The sequence below is a fragment of the Rhamphochromis sp. 'chilingali' genome (assembly GCF_963969265.1).
Source record: "Rhamphochromis sp. 'chilingali' genome assembly, chromosome: 18".
NCBI classification, from domain to species: domain Eukaryota; kingdom Metazoa; phylum Chordata; class Actinopteri; order Cichliformes; family Cichlidae; genus Rhamphochromis; species Rhamphochromis sp. 'chilingali'.
This window is the reverse complement of record NC_137945.1, coordinates 11,535,718-11,552,784: the sequence shown is the minus strand read 5'-3', so window position 1 is coordinate 11,552,784 and position 17,067 is coordinate 11,535,718. Positions and strand designations below refer to the sequence as shown.

The window sequence follows — 17,067 nt, the reverse complement described above, 5'->3', positions numbered from 1 at the left end:
AACAGAAGGACGTTTCTAACTAACAAAAACCTTGATTATGATTAAGATTGCTTATTAATCTTTGATTGCTTTTATGTAACCCCTTACACCCCGTATATTTTTGCCTTCCTTTAGACACCAGTCTTACACCTTGCCACACTGTTATCACACAGCTTTCTGTAAGTCACGTCTGCAGAAGTAGTTCTGGGTTCTGGTTGATTTCTTTTATTTCCTACCACTGCATTGTTCAATTCATCTAAGACGAACTACAGAATTTCTAGTTTATCATGAAGCTGAAGCCTAGTTCCTGGCAAGACACTGTGGGGGACAGTTATAAGGACTAGCCCCCCGTGCCTTGAGCTGGCACTGACAGTAGGGGAGCCGCAGAAACCCTTCCCTCTACCGGTTCATCCAGCTCCCAGAGGAACCCTGGTAAACACTGCACATCAACCCTGAGGCCAATTAGCCTGCAAGATCAGCCTAGTGAGAGGCCTGCTGAAAAAGGGAGGGGGACTTAATTCAAAGAGCAGACTCTGCGAGAGTTCAGCTATCCTAATCGCTAAAAGAGCACAGGTCCCAGGGGCAACGTTCAAGCTTACTGGAAATATGAAAGAGTTTTATTGTTTGCAAAAAATAAAAAATAAAAAATTTAAATGGTGAATTGATCCACAATGGAGATTTTACATAATCATGGACTGTTATGTTATGAAAAATAACGAGCTAGAGAGGGGTATCTACAGAGGTTTTTAGTCCGTAAACCTTAAAGGCAGATCCGCCCACAACCTGCTCTTCTATCTACCAGACAGCACACTTTTGTTTTTTGCAATTATTTGAGAAATTTAATTTTATCTTTAGTTTAGCATTCATCACAACAACGAATATGGCTCATAAGCTGTAACAGCATTGCAAGTGTGAGAGACTGAGGATAACAGGAGAGGCTGCAAAACACAAAACTGTTAATTAGAATCATACAGTATCCAGGCAACAGTTACAGTTACAGAGTGAGAGTAGCTATTTAGTGGGGCACCATCCTGCTCCTGTTGGCTCTCCATTTGACCTCTGTCCTTGACACTTACTCTGTACCCATCATGTTTTACTGCCAGATACTTGAGCCACGATGCTCCAGTAAGATTCTTTGTGTGGGCGAAGCTTGTGAACAGATTTACAAGATATGACAACTGTGGGTTTTTTTCCTGAGATGTTTTTCACACTATTGTTTAATAATTTGTTTCTGAATAAGTTTATCTTTCCCCTGAAGTAAAAACACAAAACACACACACACACACAAAAAGAAATAAATAAAAACTGTGTTCAGAACAATATTGCAACAAAGATTCAAAATATAAAGTTTCCATTCAGGGAAATTAATCTGCCACAAACAGATTATTTCTTATTATTAGATCTTATTCATTAAATTATTCTGTAATTTACACTTAGCCTACACAAATAATCCTTGTACACATAACATTTATTGAAAGTAATTAAATAAGCTACTTTGTGTGTTTTAATTCTGTTGCTCTGGATACACAGTTGTAGTTCACTTTACACTGTTTGCTATAAATCCAGTGAACATAATGAACATGATCTTTCAGCCACGATTTAGTAATACATTTGCATGTACTGAAAAGCGTACATGCCACATACACTCTGGTCCAGTGTGCACATTTAATATAATGTAATTGCTGCTTGGATTGCCTACAGAAAGAGTGTTTTCCTTAAATGAATGAAGCGCCACATTTGAGCTGATCGTGTGGTGGAAGGTGTAGAAAAAAAACACTTGACTCTCCTACCAGAAGCCAAGGTTTACATTAAAACTCTTGGCTGTGGTTAGCTTTCAGCAATAAAAGCACTTATGGCTAAATATACAAAATCAACCAAACAAGAGCTGGAAGTTCCTAAAATAAAAATATTAGTGGCTATTAATCCATTTTGCCATCCTTTTATCCAAACAGTGGAGCTGTAGCCTATCACAGCTGACACCAGTTGGCCCTGGACGGTTCATCCAAGTGATAAACAACCATTCTGACTCATATTCACACCTAGAATAACCAGTTAGCCTAACAATCATGTGTGTGTGTGTGTGTGTGTGTGTGTGTGTGTGTGTGTAAAAGCCCACTCCAGTACAGAAAAACCACACAAACTCCACTCCTCAACACATCAGCCCCCCAAAAACTATTTTCGGCTGCTCCGTTATTCACAAGAAGTCACCAGAGCAGGGATTTATTTTTACTAGTTAGGCAAATGTGTAAACGAAACTATGGAGGCATTTTTCCAACCCCAAACCTTCTTGCTATTAGGTGACGGTGCTCACGACTGTCTAACTGTACGGCTCAACATCCAACAAACATATTAAAAGTCAACCAGTACGAGTATTAAGCATGAACTCATGCTGTAGTTTACGTCAAAAAAGAAGCCTTTAAGTCACTGAAACATGAATCTACACTTCAATGTGGGCTCACTTTGTTATGGTATAGTTTCTATAGAGTTTGCGCTAATTCTAATAACTCAGATTCTGTGGAAGCCTCGTTCTTGTTGGCCAAGCACTATTTCAAAACCTTAAATATGTCACAAAATGGTTTTTTTTTGCTTGTTTGGTTTTTTTTCAAGATTGGAGTGGAAGAACTTGACTCGACACAGACCTTTGACCTTAACCCCATCTGATACCTGAGGGATGAACTGGAACACCACTTGCTAGCCAGCCAGTGAACAGCACAGGACCTCTGGCCCTCAGTGATACTCTTATAGCTGAATTGGAGCAAATCCCTGAAGACAGATTCTAAACTGGAGGCTGTTAAAGCAGTACGTTAGTTCCCATGGTTTTGAAATACGTGAACTCTCACAAGCACTTGGATGACCAAGGTTTATTTTGTAGTTCCTAGCTTCATACTGAATATACATTTTTCTGGCACATTATAGTTATGCGACGTTGTAGTTTACTTTTTGCAAACATCTATATTTACCATTATATTACCATCATTATTTCAGCTTCTCTGTGCATGCGAGACTAAATATGCTTATTTGAATCGAAGGTTTGAGAACAATGGGGCTTCTCTGCAATACAGAGTGCAAAACCCTCTGTAACATTTTTTTCTGGGCTGTTTAAATAAAGTTGCTTGAATTGATTTGCCTACCCACAATGTCAAGAGAAAATGCGGTGGCCTTATTCTCACCTCCAGCAGCGTTCGGTTGTTTTGCCCGATGTCATTAAGCGAACGTTTTTGGCAGTTCTTCAAACACACTCAAATGCTGCTGAGAGGATCCATCCAGTGTAACTTCTTTTTGTTATCCTCCGTGTCATAATAGTTGATTGTGGACTTTCTGTCCGACTCAGGCCATAAACTTTCACAGACACAAGAAGCCTAACAAGACCCAAGCATGTCTGCTCCAAGACACCGATTCAGTGGCTTCTCTCTGCCTCTCTGTCTGCTTCAGAAAATGAGAGAAGCTTCTCAAAAAAAAAAAAAAAAAAATGTGACTCTACAACAGTAGCCTGTGTGTCCCCAAGGATAGTGAGCTAGTACGGTCTGCCAGTCTATCACACAGGAGCACACTGCTTTTGTGACAAACTGGCAGACTAACATCTTTCATTCCTGTAGCTCCTCTGTGCTCTTCTTCTTCTTCCTAGACAATCCTCACAATAACCTCGGTGGTGAGTGCATGACTACACAGTGCTCCCCATTGCTTTCTGTTGACTCAGTGGTGGATATCAGCGCCTGAACATGCCACATTCATTAAGAAAATGCTTTAAAGGCACACCAGAGAGATGTAAAAACATCACAAAAGGTCAGATTTAATTACTTCTCATTGTACGCCGCACAGGTTTGCAAAGCAAAACGGCAACAAAAAAGAAGAAGAAGGAGAAATATATATATATATATATATATATATATATATATATATATATATATATATATATATATATATATATATATATATATATATATATATATATATATCCTCACAGTCACTAAAATAATTTGCTTTCAGCAGGAACATTATGCTTTGTCAAAGTTTGCCACAGGATAGACTTACATGCAAGCTCTACTTTAAAAGGTGAGCTGCCTGGCCATCCTTAAATCCTTCAGAGGCTGTATCCATTACAGGATCCATGAAAGGTGGGTAAGAGGCAGAGAGCATGGAGGGGCTGCTTCACTGCACACCACACAACCTCTCTTTACACTCAAACTGGCAATTGTTAAATTCACACCCATGTCAGTCTTCTTCACAATTTAGAGCCCTATCAGGCATCTCCTGGTGGACAGAGCTTTCTGCCGTCCACGACGTTTCCAAATGAAATAGCAAAATGTTTCAGCAGTCATTATTTGGCGCTCCCCCCACCAACGCGCCCTTTATTACACAGCCTTAAAGATTCATGAAGAGAACGCGCATTCAAATAAGCTTAATATCCATCCTGCTTCATACTAGTAACAACGCGGAGGGCAGAGGGAAGTGAATCATAGTGCCCCAGTGACTTGGAATTGCTGCGATATGCAAATGTATGAGCTGGTGCAATAGATTATTCAAATGCATGAATGCTTTGCCTTTGGGGTCACCCTACTGCAGAGCCGTGGTCACTCCCCGTGTGTAATAAACCCCTTGTGATGTGTTTCCTCTCCGGATTCTGGGGAGTAATGACCGTGTTCAGACATATGGGTGACACAGTCTAGCCGGTGGTCGTGTAGACCACCCACATACCAACGGATGAGTGGTTACTTACCTAACAACCCCCCCCCCCCCCCCCCCCCCCCCCCCCCCCCCCCTCCTAAGACCACTGGAAATAAAATTGATTTTGAAATGTAAATAAAAAATGTTTTTAATTGTTTTTTTTTTCTTTACATTCTGGTTGATCAGAAAATACGTCTGGGGAAATTTAAAAAAACGTAAAAACAAAGTTAAAATTATTGCGCGAACCTGCAAATATTTCATCATTTTGCTTATTATTTCCAAGCATCCCTGGAGAAAAATCTCTTGTTTGAAACTGGAACACAGATTTACTGAAGAGAAGAAAGGTTAAGAGTTGTGGTTTGCGTGAAGCTTTGAAGCAGTTATGCCTTCCACTCTTAAATGCATTGATGTTTGGCAAAACAAGCCAGATTTATAATGCACAGTGTTCGTTTCTAGCTTTATTTACAAGATGTATCCTGGAGTTTACAGGTAGTATCTCTAGTCGCTGTTTTATACCGAACATTATTAGACTGTGTGTGTCGTACACAAGTCATGAAATCGCTATAAAATCTTCTAAAACAGCACGCTTTTTATCCAGAATTTATTTAAAATTAACAGTGGTTAAATATGAGCATGAAGTAATCTGGTTTATGTGCATTAGTGGTGCCATGGGTTTATGAGCCTCACATATGCAGGGAGCAGGAATGGAAAAAAAGCAAAAAGAAAAGAGATGAATAATAAATAGTGAAGACAAAACGGTCCTCTGACTCTGACTGGTCAAGGTTTCCTTTTGTTCTCAAGTTAAATCATCTTTTGAATATCTTGAACACAAAAGATTTGAGAGGAGATTGGAAGGTTAGAAACTTGTGGATTGGCTTCCTCGGGCTTCCTTTGGCTGTCAGCGCCAAGCAAGCTTGCGCTTATGAAAGAATCTTCGTTCCTTTTTTTAAAAAAAGAAAAAAAAAAACAGGCAAAATAATTCTTGAAGCAGCCCTGCACACTCCTTTCATGCAACAGTTGGCACTGTAGTTGTTAGCAAATATTACTCTAACAAGAGTATAAGTGCATTCATCGAGGGCTTTTTTGAGTCTTGTAAATAGCATTGTCAACAGCAATCACAGAAATGAAAACCCACTTTTCGTGCAGAAGAAAGAATCTCTCCGGGGTCCATCATTTTCTTTTGCAGACTTTTCAAACACTGGCACACTTGAAATCATGTTTATGAACATTGCTCATAAGATTAATACAAAAAGAAAATTCAAGCCTTTTTCACAAAAAAGAAGAATAGTTGGACTTCTCCTTAAAGTTTTTCAATAAGAGTAGAAAACTTTCACCCACCTCTCCTCCATGATTCAAAGTGCCAAAGTGCGAGGTAAGTCAGGTAAATTTTGCATGCTATTTGTTAAATTAGCAGCTAATAAGAAACCATGCCCCACTGCGGTTTGATCCATCTGCCACCGATCCAAGGCGGCAACTGCTAATTGCTAACGCCCACACGAGCATCAGGCAGGCGTATTGATTCCTCATTCTCACATCTCAAACATCTTGAATGACACTGAGAAGCCAGTTGCAACAGACCAGGGTTTTACAGGGCACCATATTGCTGGGGGGGGTAACTAACTGGGGCCGTGCAGTTACTGCTGTGCTTGCACTAAAAAACTCCTTGGACTGTAACATATAAGGACAAGGGACAGGTGGCTAAAGCGAGGAAGGATGAAAAGTACATCACCGGCAGATATAATTAAACCTGTGGTTTTAAAAAGCAAAGATTAAGTGTGTTTAATGGATCAATAACGATGGACAGACAAGACAAAGAAGATTAATCAAAGTGCTCAGAAAATAGAGCACTTAGGCAAGCAATTAATATGTCAAGGGAACCTCGCAGGGACAAAAAAAATCAGTAAAAATAAATGTAAAAACGAACGGCTTCGAGGGCTATTACTTAGGATTATCACCATTGATTTTGTCTATAGCTGCGTGCGTGTTTGATGTTAATATCCATATTGATTCACCACTTTTTAGCAGCTTTTGATAGACACCACTCACACATTCCCCCTCATAAAACTTTCAGATTTAGATTTCATTACAATGTCCAGACCGTTCCCTCATTTCCTCAAGGAAGGTTATGAACATCGATCTGCCCTAGGTAGAAAGCATAAGTTCAGCACATGCTTTGGTGAAGTGTGTCTCAACTTTTATATTAGCGTAATAGTGCATCAAAAACAACAGGGACTGGAAGCCCCCAAGTCAATATGGCTGCCGGCCAGGACAAGCTAATTTCTTTGGCTTTGCTTCAGATGTTTTGCATAACATGACTTATACTGACTGACAAAAAGTAGGAAGAAGAGGCACAGACAGAGGCAGGAATGGAAGTAGAGCTTACCGTGCATAATAACCCATGCATATCAGCGAGCCAGAGCTGAGCTGTACTGTACAGGATGTACAGTGCTGTGTATTTATTTCGGTCACGCATTTAAAGCAACCACAAGCCTTCATTACCTAATGATGACAGATAATGGTAACAAGAATAAATTAAAGGCTTCCTGTCTTTTCCATTTTGATCAGGGCTGTTGTTGTTGACTGTGGTTTTATATGCCGGACCCTCAGGACTCACAGACTCAATCTCATGCAGCCAGCTTTGTTCCTGGCTCTACTGAAGCAGAAAAGGTGGACTCTTACTGGAAATCTCCAGGCTTTTCTCCTTGTGATGGTCTCCTCCTTCCTCTGTGTTCAATTTCACTCCACTTGACTAACACATTTCTAGACATTTACAGTAAGAAATTAGCAAATCAAGCAGCAGTGACATCTTAGACGGCTGTTTAAAACTCCCTTTTCTCTCCCAGCTCTATTGATTGCAGTGTAAAATACACAGGACACACTCCTCAAGATTCTATTACAATCTGTTTCATCATGTATAATTTCAACAGATTGGATGATTTCTTCTTCCTCTTTTAAAAAAGAAAGAAAACCTATTTTGTATAATTCTACCTCAAGTGTTAAATTATCCTGCCTGACAAAGAAAAAAATATCTTGAAATGACTGGTGCACTTAACTTGAAAATGTTTTCATTTTGACACCATCTGCACTTACAATATGAATAACGGCGTGCTCCCCCCCCCCACACACACACACACATCTCTATCAGAAATTTTTTGTTATTGCCACTTAAGAGTAACTTTATGGACAAACGAGAAGCTACTGCATCATCCAGTTCCCCTTTTCTTTTTCTTTTCTTGACAACTACACCTCTCTATAACCGTCTGCACAAAGATCCTTTCCTAATCGAGCACTAAAGAATAAAAAAAAAAAAAAAAACAGATAGCATAGCAAAAAATGATGGAGGATCTGTAAACCTGGTACCTATTTGCTTGTCATCATGATGCATGCAGAGGCAGCTGCAAACATCCATCCATCCATCCCTGATCCATTCATCCAAAAGCTATGCCTGCTTTACCCTGGGAAGGGATGGAGTTTATCCCAGGTGGCCAGAGGATAAACTTGTCAACATACTGTAGTCCATCTTTAAATTATTGTTGTTTTTAAAGCAATAAAAATATCATTACAGTATAGGTGACTTCTTAATAATAAAAATAATTGTCTAACTGTAACTGCTACCCATGGTAACTTTGCTTTTATCCATATTAAGCACTTTGCAGTGATTAATATGGCCTTTATCAACGTTAAAGAACCAGCCAACATCTTATGACCACACTAATGGTCCAAATAAACTTCTATTCATTTCTGAGTGGAACAGTGAAGGTAACCTGATAGGATGAGCCACAAAAACTGCATCTTACATTACGATTAGGCTCAATCTTGTTAGACAGGGCCTTGTGCTTCTTCTGGTGTTTTTTTCCTTGTCTTTCCACCCAATCAGCTGCAGTGCATTTATCTGCAGAGCCTCCTAAAAAACATCTGCTACAGAGCAAAATATGGGGGTACTAAGAGGAGTTTTGAAGTCCATCCATCCATTTTCTTGACTGCTTATTCATTTCAGGATTGCAGGGAGTTTTGAATGGGATATCTGACGTATGTGAAAAGATAATGGACACAAGCTTTGTGCGTGAGCAGTGTATCAGCAGATGGTGGTTACTGTAATCCACTTGTGTGAAAGAATGAGGCATCATTTCCTTAGAGTCTGTTTGGGTCTATGTCTCTTTTCTATCTTTTGGATCAAACACTCTTTTTACCTCCTCTGTTACTCTCAATAAGCCACTGAAATCTTGGCAACATCACGGCAGATGTAAATACTGCTAAAGTAAGTCATGTGGTCATTTTTGTGCATCCACTACTCTTTAGATTGCGCTGTCCAAACACAGTTTCCTTCTCTTGATGTGTTGCTCTCCGTTTTGTGGAGTGGTCAGGTTGCAATCCTGTCTAGACGACTTCAGCTGTGATTTTGTTACACGAGTAACAGATTAAAACTATTGTTGGTGATCTGAATATCACACATTGTTAATAACACAGTTTGTGTAGCTGTTAGTAGATGTGTGGATATTTGTAAATGCTTATTAAAGCTTCTCTTCTGTTATTAGTGTATAAACACCAAATAAATGAATGAACGGGTAACCAAATTTCACTTTATGTAATACTATTAACATGTTCGTATACCTCGAAAGTGAGAAACTCAGTGTTAACTTACTGAGATGCTCGCACTATGAATCAAAAGACATTGATAAATTAATAAACTAAATTTCAAAATATCCTTATATCAGTTTATAGCTCAGATACACTGAATTAAAAGTCATCTGACATACATTTAATAACATATATTTAACTATGGTTGTGTTCAATATATGCCATTCCGTTAAGATCAACACGGTGTAATGCATCAGATGTTGCTGCATAAAAAGGAGATGGAAAACAATTTAATTATCAATACCCCTAATGGCCTTAGATTATGAAATAAGCTCATTTTACAAGACAGAAAAAGCTGATATTTTCAAGTAAATATGCTAAATTGACTTTTATGAGCTTGTGTGAGGCTCTCTGACCTCTGTGGCATTTACTGTATTGTCCTACTAGGCAATTTCCAGCCATCTGGTACTCCAGGCAAGTTCAAGTAAATGTTAAGATGTACTGTATTTGCAACTATTATCTGCTAGCCTGTCTCGCAGCACATAATTCCTCTCCGTGCTCCCTCATGACAATAATTTAAAAAACAAAATATGAACATGAGATGGTGAAACGTGGAACTGAAATGGATTCTGCCATTTGAAAGAGTGACGAACAACATCTCTGTTAATTCACATACATCATACACTACAGCAGCGGCAGATGTGTAGGGGCATAATTACACACAATAACTGCAGTTATTTATTATTCAAAGTCAGCAGTGTAAACATGTTCATAGACCCCTCAGCCTAGCACTCCCTACCCCAACCTCCTGCTGTTGTTGTTGCTGCCGCCGCTTCAGCTGCCGTTGTTCCCGCTGCTTTGTCTTGTTGCTCCATTCGCCATTCCTGCTTCCTTTCACCCTCAGCTTGTTCTACCTTTCTCCCACTCCCCCCCACTTCCTCTCCAATTCATTGTGAAGCCAGATGTTATTTTACAGCATGAGCGCAGACGAAATATTAAAAAAAAGACTGGAAGTTGGGAAACTTCTCATCATGGAGGGAAAATGTAGAAGTTTAGCGACACAATGGAGAATTTTGTCTGTTTTTAAACCAGAGAACAGAAGCAGCCTTTAATTTTAAGAAATGCAGCAGCGGGTGGGGAGGGGGGGATAAAATAAATAAATTTAAAAAAAAAAAAAAACGTCCTTGAAGATCCCACTGAATTCCTGATGCATTATTGACCTCTAGTGGACGACGTTTATATGAGGAATAAATTGTGTGAACAGCAGCAGTGTTAACCACATTAATTATATGACACTTGACCAGATCAGTGTTTATCAAGTGACTCCAACATGGACTCAATTAACTGCAGAAGACCATCATCTCCACTGATAAGAACCTTAGATTAAATTCAGCCATTTCCATCGGATTGGTACAGAGATAAACAGCGACTGGAAATCCAGCCAATAAGCCTTCAGCTCTAAGGCTGAATGCTCCCCATGTGTTATATTATACAAATGGAAAGCCATAAGCAAACTATGTGCAAATTATGCAAGTATTCAAAATTATAACCATTTCATCCTTCAGTTGATGACTTACTTTGAATCTATATGTAAAATCTGCAGCCAGTCAAAAATCCAGCACTCACATTAAGAAAACCGAGTACAGCAAAGAGATTTTTATTCTGACAAAGGTGTGAAAGAGCTTTTCTTGTTCCCATTTTGCAGCGGACTTGAAATTCAGTATAAACGATCATCAAGCACCTTCACTTCTTCTCTATTGGAGCGTCATCCCTCACCACTGGGAATATTTCTATTTCCTTGATGATCCGTTTAGCAATAGTCTCATTGTTTGCTGAAATCATCCTCCGAGACATTAGATCGAATGGTTCCCCTATATTGTCAAAACAAAGCCTTTATTGAGAAGGACTCCTGCAGTCAGTGTTTTCAACAAGTAACATATTGCTTTTTTAATGATATTCATTAACACTCATTTCCAAGCACATATGCTTCATAACCAGCTGTTTGAGAAGATTTTTAGAAATCATACAAACCATCAACATCCAGGAGGATTCCTCCAGCTTCTTTGACTATAACTGCACCAGCGGCAATATCCCAGCAGTGGATCCCGATCTCAAAGAGAGCCTCAACTGCCCCGGTCGCCACAAGACACATGTTTGTAGCAGCTGTTCCTGACCCACGTAGCCTGTCAGGACAAAAAAAAAAAAATCAAAGGGATACTGGGAATTGCAGTAGCAGTGAGGAAAACATACCACCGGTCAACAACAGCAACTTTGCTGCCAAGTTCAACACTGAGTGACACATGACTCTTCATTTTAAATATGATGAAGCCAAAGTTATGTGGAACAATCCATCATGGTACTTTATATATTTACAGATAAAAAGGGGAAATGCAGGTTTTGTTGCTCTAAAGCAGTTTCATCATCTACCTTGAGTTTGAACTTATTGCATCATTTTAACACATTAAATGTTTTGGTTTCACCCTCTTTACTGTTGGTGTTCCTTGGCATACAGTATGCCTTTCACCACCCTTTACCTTCACTAGCTAGTTAGGAATTTTAAAGTTACTTTGTAAGGTTTAGATAAAGATGGGACTTTGGCTGAAAACACTCCTTTAAAAATCATCCTGTTTAACCTCTGCGATTAAAGCTGAGTCTACAGGTCCTTTACAAACCTCCATATGGGACTTGTCTCACTATTGCTTCATGGCACAGACTTAAAGGACACCTTGTTTATGCGAGATGCCAGCTGCTTAGACAAAAACTAGACTATTTGACACCTAATCAGAGCAGGCTGTATTGATCTGCATACAACAGGCAATACGCCTGTTCCTTTGACAGCAATTTATGCATTTCCCTGTCATGTTGAATATACATAGATTTAAAAAATAAAATAAAATAAAAAATTCAGGCAATTTTGTTGAGTTGTGGCTGCAAAAATCCCTGTGGAAATGACTTTTGACTGCAATGCACAGTATAGCGTTTCAATCCAGGCCCACTTACCCATGCACTAGGATGCAGAGGTTCTTTTGCATTGTGGAGAAGATCTTTGTCACTTTTTCTGGGCTTCTATCAGTTCCATGTTCAGAGATGATTATTGACTGGTTAATGTCTGCAATGAGAGCAAGTCTAACATTCTTAGTATGCAACAGTAGATATACACCTTATTACTAGATTCAGAAGTTTCAGAAAGTGGTACATTGGGAATATTGATAAATCTGGACACAAATGTTCATTTCAAAATGTTGTTCTTAAATCAGGGCACATTTCGTCTTAATTAGAAATCGACCAGTTCTGCTACTTTTGCAGTACATATTAGAATTTGGGGTTTGTTTGTTTGTTTTTTAAAAGCATCTGATTTGGTATTCAAATCAAAACAGGGATACATGAATTTGTATCTCATTTTAATCACCAGTTCGTTCAAAATCATTAAAACAGTGTCCTTAAAACTCATTAATATGCATCAAATTATTCAGTGTTTGAGAAGTCTGTCAACTGTGTCACCCTCGGACAAAACCCCGATAGCTCAGCAACACTCGTCCCCAAAGTGACACAAACACCAAATGTCAATTCCATTAGTAATGTAGCAAGTAATACAAAAAAAAAAGTTTAAGTAAAAATAAATAAATAAGTTGGGGAACGGTTCTAAAGGAATCTTGGATAAGGATGTTAAATCACTCCAGAGTATAATGCAGATTTATGTTTAATTAGTCATCCTTGATAATACCGATGCACAATCCTTTATCAAGCTCAAATTTCCTATTTTCCAAATCAGTTCGATAAAACATTAAAAGTACTGGTAAATAGACTCAAATTTGCTCATGTAGGCAATTTTGTTGGACAATTTTTTAATAAAGAAGGGGGATAAGATTTTACTGGAGAAGTCCATCATGTTACTGCACAACAGGGGTTTAATACGGTGTCCATTTGCCAGTTTTTACATAACAGACTAAACCGTGTGTCATGAGGACATTGTACCTTTCACATCAGACACCTGAATGGGTTCGTCATCACAGAAAGCTCCCTTCCCCCGTCGTGCTTTGTACATCTTGTCCTCCAAGCAGCTGTATACCACACCAAACTCCAACTGAAACAGATTTCATTTTTAAGATTGACTAATCCAGAGATCTGTGCGCATTTTCTCTAATATAGTAGCTTCATTTGACATACCTCCTTATTGACAGCAAATGCAATAGAGACAGCCACAAATGGGAATCTGCAAGCAGTTTCATGTGTATTGCATTAGTTAGTCAGAAAAGCTTAAATAGACACTCTTATCAAAAGTTGTTTGAGCCTAGAAAGTTATATGCATCTTTCCTTACATCACTTAAAAAGCTTACCCATGTACAAAGTTTGTGGTGCCGTCCACTGGGTCTATGATCCATGTAGGTTTGTCAGTCAAGATACATGGCTCGCCTTTGGCAACTGACTCCTCCCCAATGAAACTGCAGAACGAAGCAGCAGTGGATCAGTGAGGAATACCCACATACAACAACAGATATATATATAAATAGGGGATGGTGGGTATGCATGACTCACCAGTGCGTGCCTTCTCCGAATTCCTCTTTAAGAGACCCGATGATGATTTTCTCAACCCTCTCATCAGTCTTGGTGACGAGGTCCACAGTGGAGCTCTTTGTCATGACTCTGATTTCACTCTCTCCAGCTTTCCTAATTTCCTGATTAAATTAAATTTTGGCACATTGTCAATCCACCTTAAATTGTTTTTTTAAAGAATGCCCATTTCAGCTTTTTAAACATTAGTAGTGTAATGTTTAATGCTGTGTGTACACTTGAAGTTAGTCACCAGACAACAAATGGGTGTTCAAGACATACCGCTCCAGCTTTTCTTGCCACTGCAACAGCAAAGTCATATGCCTTCTGCCATGGATCTTCCATTTTGCTTTTATATGGAGGCTTGCTTAGGAGAGTTTGAAAAAGAAAACCAGCCTGTAAAATTGTTACAGCCAAAAAACATTAGAGCATCCACAAGGCAGAGCTAAACAATGCAACAAATGTCCAAGTTATTTTGTCCATCCTCATGGGCATTCACAAAGAATGTGTCACTATCAGAGTAACGCGTTACTGTAATCCAATTACTTTTTTCAAGTAACGAGTAAAGTAAGGGATTACTATTGCAAAAACGGTAATTAGATTACCGTTACTTTCCCGTAGGAACGCTGCGTTACTGCGTTACTAAAACCCTGATTTTTTTTTTTTTTGCGAGAATGTCTCATGACAGTGACGTAAGCAAGTGCGATGTTCGTGACAACAGCTGTGTGCAGATCAACAATGGATCATATATCGAGTGCGGGAGAGAGCATGAGCGTGCAGCGTTTAAAGCGTGGAAGTACTGACCTTACTTTGAGTTTGATTCCATAAAAAGTGACAAAAACATTAGTGTCCGTTGTGCGTGGGAAGAAAACGTCTTTTTACAGCGAAAAAAACCCCTAAACTTCCAAGCAAGCACCGAGTGCGCTATGACGTAATGGGAAACTCACAGAGAAACTGCGGATTCTTCAACTGACCGCTGCGGCACACCTGCACCAGGGTAAACCTCCGCCTACCGCAGTCCTGCTTTACAGGTGAAGATAGAGCAACAGGACCGCTGAGTCTTTGACTTTATTTATTTTCTGCTGTGTTTTACTTGCATCTATTTGAAAGACTGAGTGTAAACACAAAAAAATATTTTATTTTATGTTCTGGAATTAAAAGATTAAAACTAATAAAACAAGTTTTAAAAAAAGACTTTTCCATTTGATTACATTTTGTATGATGGATTATGCAGAAAAAGTAGAATTGGGCTGAAAGATCTATCGCTTTATCACCTATTCAGGTTGTAAATCGTGTTTTTAAAAAGTAACTAAGTAACTAAGTAATTAATTACTTTTAAAAATAAGTAATCAGTAAAGTAACGGGATTACTTTTTTGGGGAAGTAATCGGTAATTAGTTACTGATTACTTTTTTCAAGTAACTTGACCAACACTGGTCACTATACTTAAAGATGATGTTTCAAGTCTCTCTAAAACTTCCAACTTTGCAAAACATTTAAAATGCACATAACCAAAATACAAAAGACACAAAAATTGGAGGTACATATATTCAGAGCGTTGCTATGAAATGTTTAAAGCACAATATCTGAACTGGGAGTTCACACACTTAAGCAAACCACTCTTTTCAAATAACTCCTTTAATTTGTGTTTCAATAACCCAGCTTTCTTTGAGTTACCACCTTTCCGCTGGAGGTGCCTGCTGAATTGTGTTAGAAGGATCAAAGCTGCATTACATCAGCTGCAGCTTAAAGGGTGCTGATTGCCAATTGGACTGCACCATGTTCCTCTGGCATTATGTGGAGAGGAAACACTTTCAAATTTGACAGTAGAGACTTTAATCACAACATCAATTTATTTTCATGTAATACTAGGGAGCAGGATACTGACAGGTTTTGTGGTTATCACAGGTGTTTGAATGGCCCTGTCTTTGTCTCTCCCCTTGTGCACCAGAATGGCCAAATCAACCACTATTTACTGCTTTTTTCCCCCCTTTTGGTTTGTTTAGTGGGTTCAAACTCAGTTTTGTTTTTGGTCTGTCAAACCAATAAAATACTGCTATAAGCCTGCATAATTAGCAAACTGTTTATACAACAGTAGATATTTATTGGTGTAAGACTGAAGTTGTGAGCACTGTTATGCACTAATATCAACAACATCAGACAAATGTGCAGTAGGTGTGCCACATATATTGTACCAAAACATGTCATATGGCTGCTCTTAATGGCTGCTGCAATTAGGCATCACTACCTCATATCACATTTTGGTTTTTTAAATATTAATACATAGATATTGTTGCCTGACCACTTTCACCGTCTCTCTCTCTCTTTGGCATTGTTTTGGGGGGTTTTCTTCAACAAAAAAAAAAAAAAAAAACAGAAAAGTGTCCCAGCTAATCCATGCTGCTTCCACCTATCAGAATGTCTGTTTTATAGCACAGTATATCTGTGCTAAGAAGGCTGTAAAAGGAACTGAGCGTATCATTCCTATCATAAATGAAAATTAGTTAGTAATGCACTTAGGGATACATAAATTGCATCACATTTAAATACACTCCCAGCTAAATTGATTTGAGGATTTGCAGACAGCATGCCTGCAGAGAGAACTGCCTGTTACTTAAGGACAAGACAACACCCTTGAGTACATTGTGCCCTGAGGTACTACTGTACTGCAGAACATATAGTGTCTAAGCTCTTCTGCTTCACATGGATTAGATCTACTTCTAAAGTGTGTCCAAGCAGATCAGAGAATGCTTTGTAAAAAAAAATCCAAGAAAAGTTTAATGTGAAGAATTTAAAAAATAAGAAGCCTTACCTTGCGGAGTCAGGTTGCCTCGAGATACTACTGCAAGTTCTTTAGAAAAGCCTAACTTTAAATTGCCTCATTGAAGAGATGAAGCAGCTAAAAAGGCTGGCATGACAAAGTGGGAAAAGTACTGGGACCGCCCTCAGATGGTTCTCACAGCAATCAGAGGAAGAAAACATTCTGTCCCATCTCAGGGAGACCTACAACAACCTGATGGCACATTCACCATAGAGTGAGTGCATCCTTATCCTTAAGAAAGTAAGTGGAAAATTTTGAGTGTCTCCCTAATTCTTGTGGAGTCCCATAGGAAAACACAGCCCGCTGCCATACATTTCTGTGAGTTGTAATCGAATACAGAACAATGCATCCCAGAAAATTCCCACACTCTCAGTCTTGATATTGGATTATAAATTATGACTGATTTTTAGGGCTCGAAATCTTAGGTTGCTTTTTTGGAGGAATCAAAAATTACATTCCAGCTCTGGACTTTTA

The 17,067-nt window shown here is 38.8% G+C and overlaps 1 protein-coding gene across 4 annotated transcripts; it reads right to left on the bottom strand.

The window, feature by feature from the left end:
• Positions 1–10,865: 10,865 nt before the first annotated feature.
• Positions 10,866–16,714, bottom strand: LOC308385407 (inositol monophosphatase 1-like). Of its 4 annotated transcripts, none has more exons than XM_080864267.1 (9): positions 16,585–16,714; positions 14,056–14,140; positions 13,759–13,898; positions 13,560–13,664; positions 13,390–13,435; positions 13,198–13,306; positions 12,223–12,331; positions 11,254–11,405; positions 10,866–11,093 (listed from the first exon to the last, which is right to left on the bottom strand). In XM_080864267.1, the coding sequence occupies exons 2-9, from the start codon at positions 14,116–14,118 to the stop codon at positions 10,966–10,968; spliced, it is 852 nt and encodes a 283-aa protein (XP_080720393.1). In that variant the 5' UTR covers positions 14,119–14,140; positions 16,585–16,714; the 3' UTR covers positions 10,866–10,965. The 4 variants fall into 4 exon arrangements, with proteins under 4 accessions (XP_080720393.1, XP_080720394.1, XP_080720396.1 ...); XM_080864268.1 differs by having other exon boundaries at positions 14,056–14,169; positions 16,585–16,678; XM_080864270.1 differs by having other exon boundaries at positions 14,056–14,136; positions 16,585–16,622.
• Between the last annotated feature and the right edge of the window lie 353 nt (positions 16,715–17,067).

Coding starts and splice junctions, on each gene's coding strand:
- LOC308385407 (XM_080864267.1), bottom strand. CDS start 14,118: ATGGAAGATCCATGGCAGAAGGCATATGACTTTGCTGTTGCAGTGGCA. Junction 13,899..14,055: donor TGGCAAGAAAAGCTGGAGCG/GTATGTCTTGAA, acceptor TAATTTAATCAG/GAAATTAGGAAAGCTGGAGA. Junction 13,307..13,389: donor CATTTGCTGTCAATAAGGAG/GTATGTCAAATG, acceptor AATCTGTTTCAG/TTGGAGTTTGGTGTGGTATA.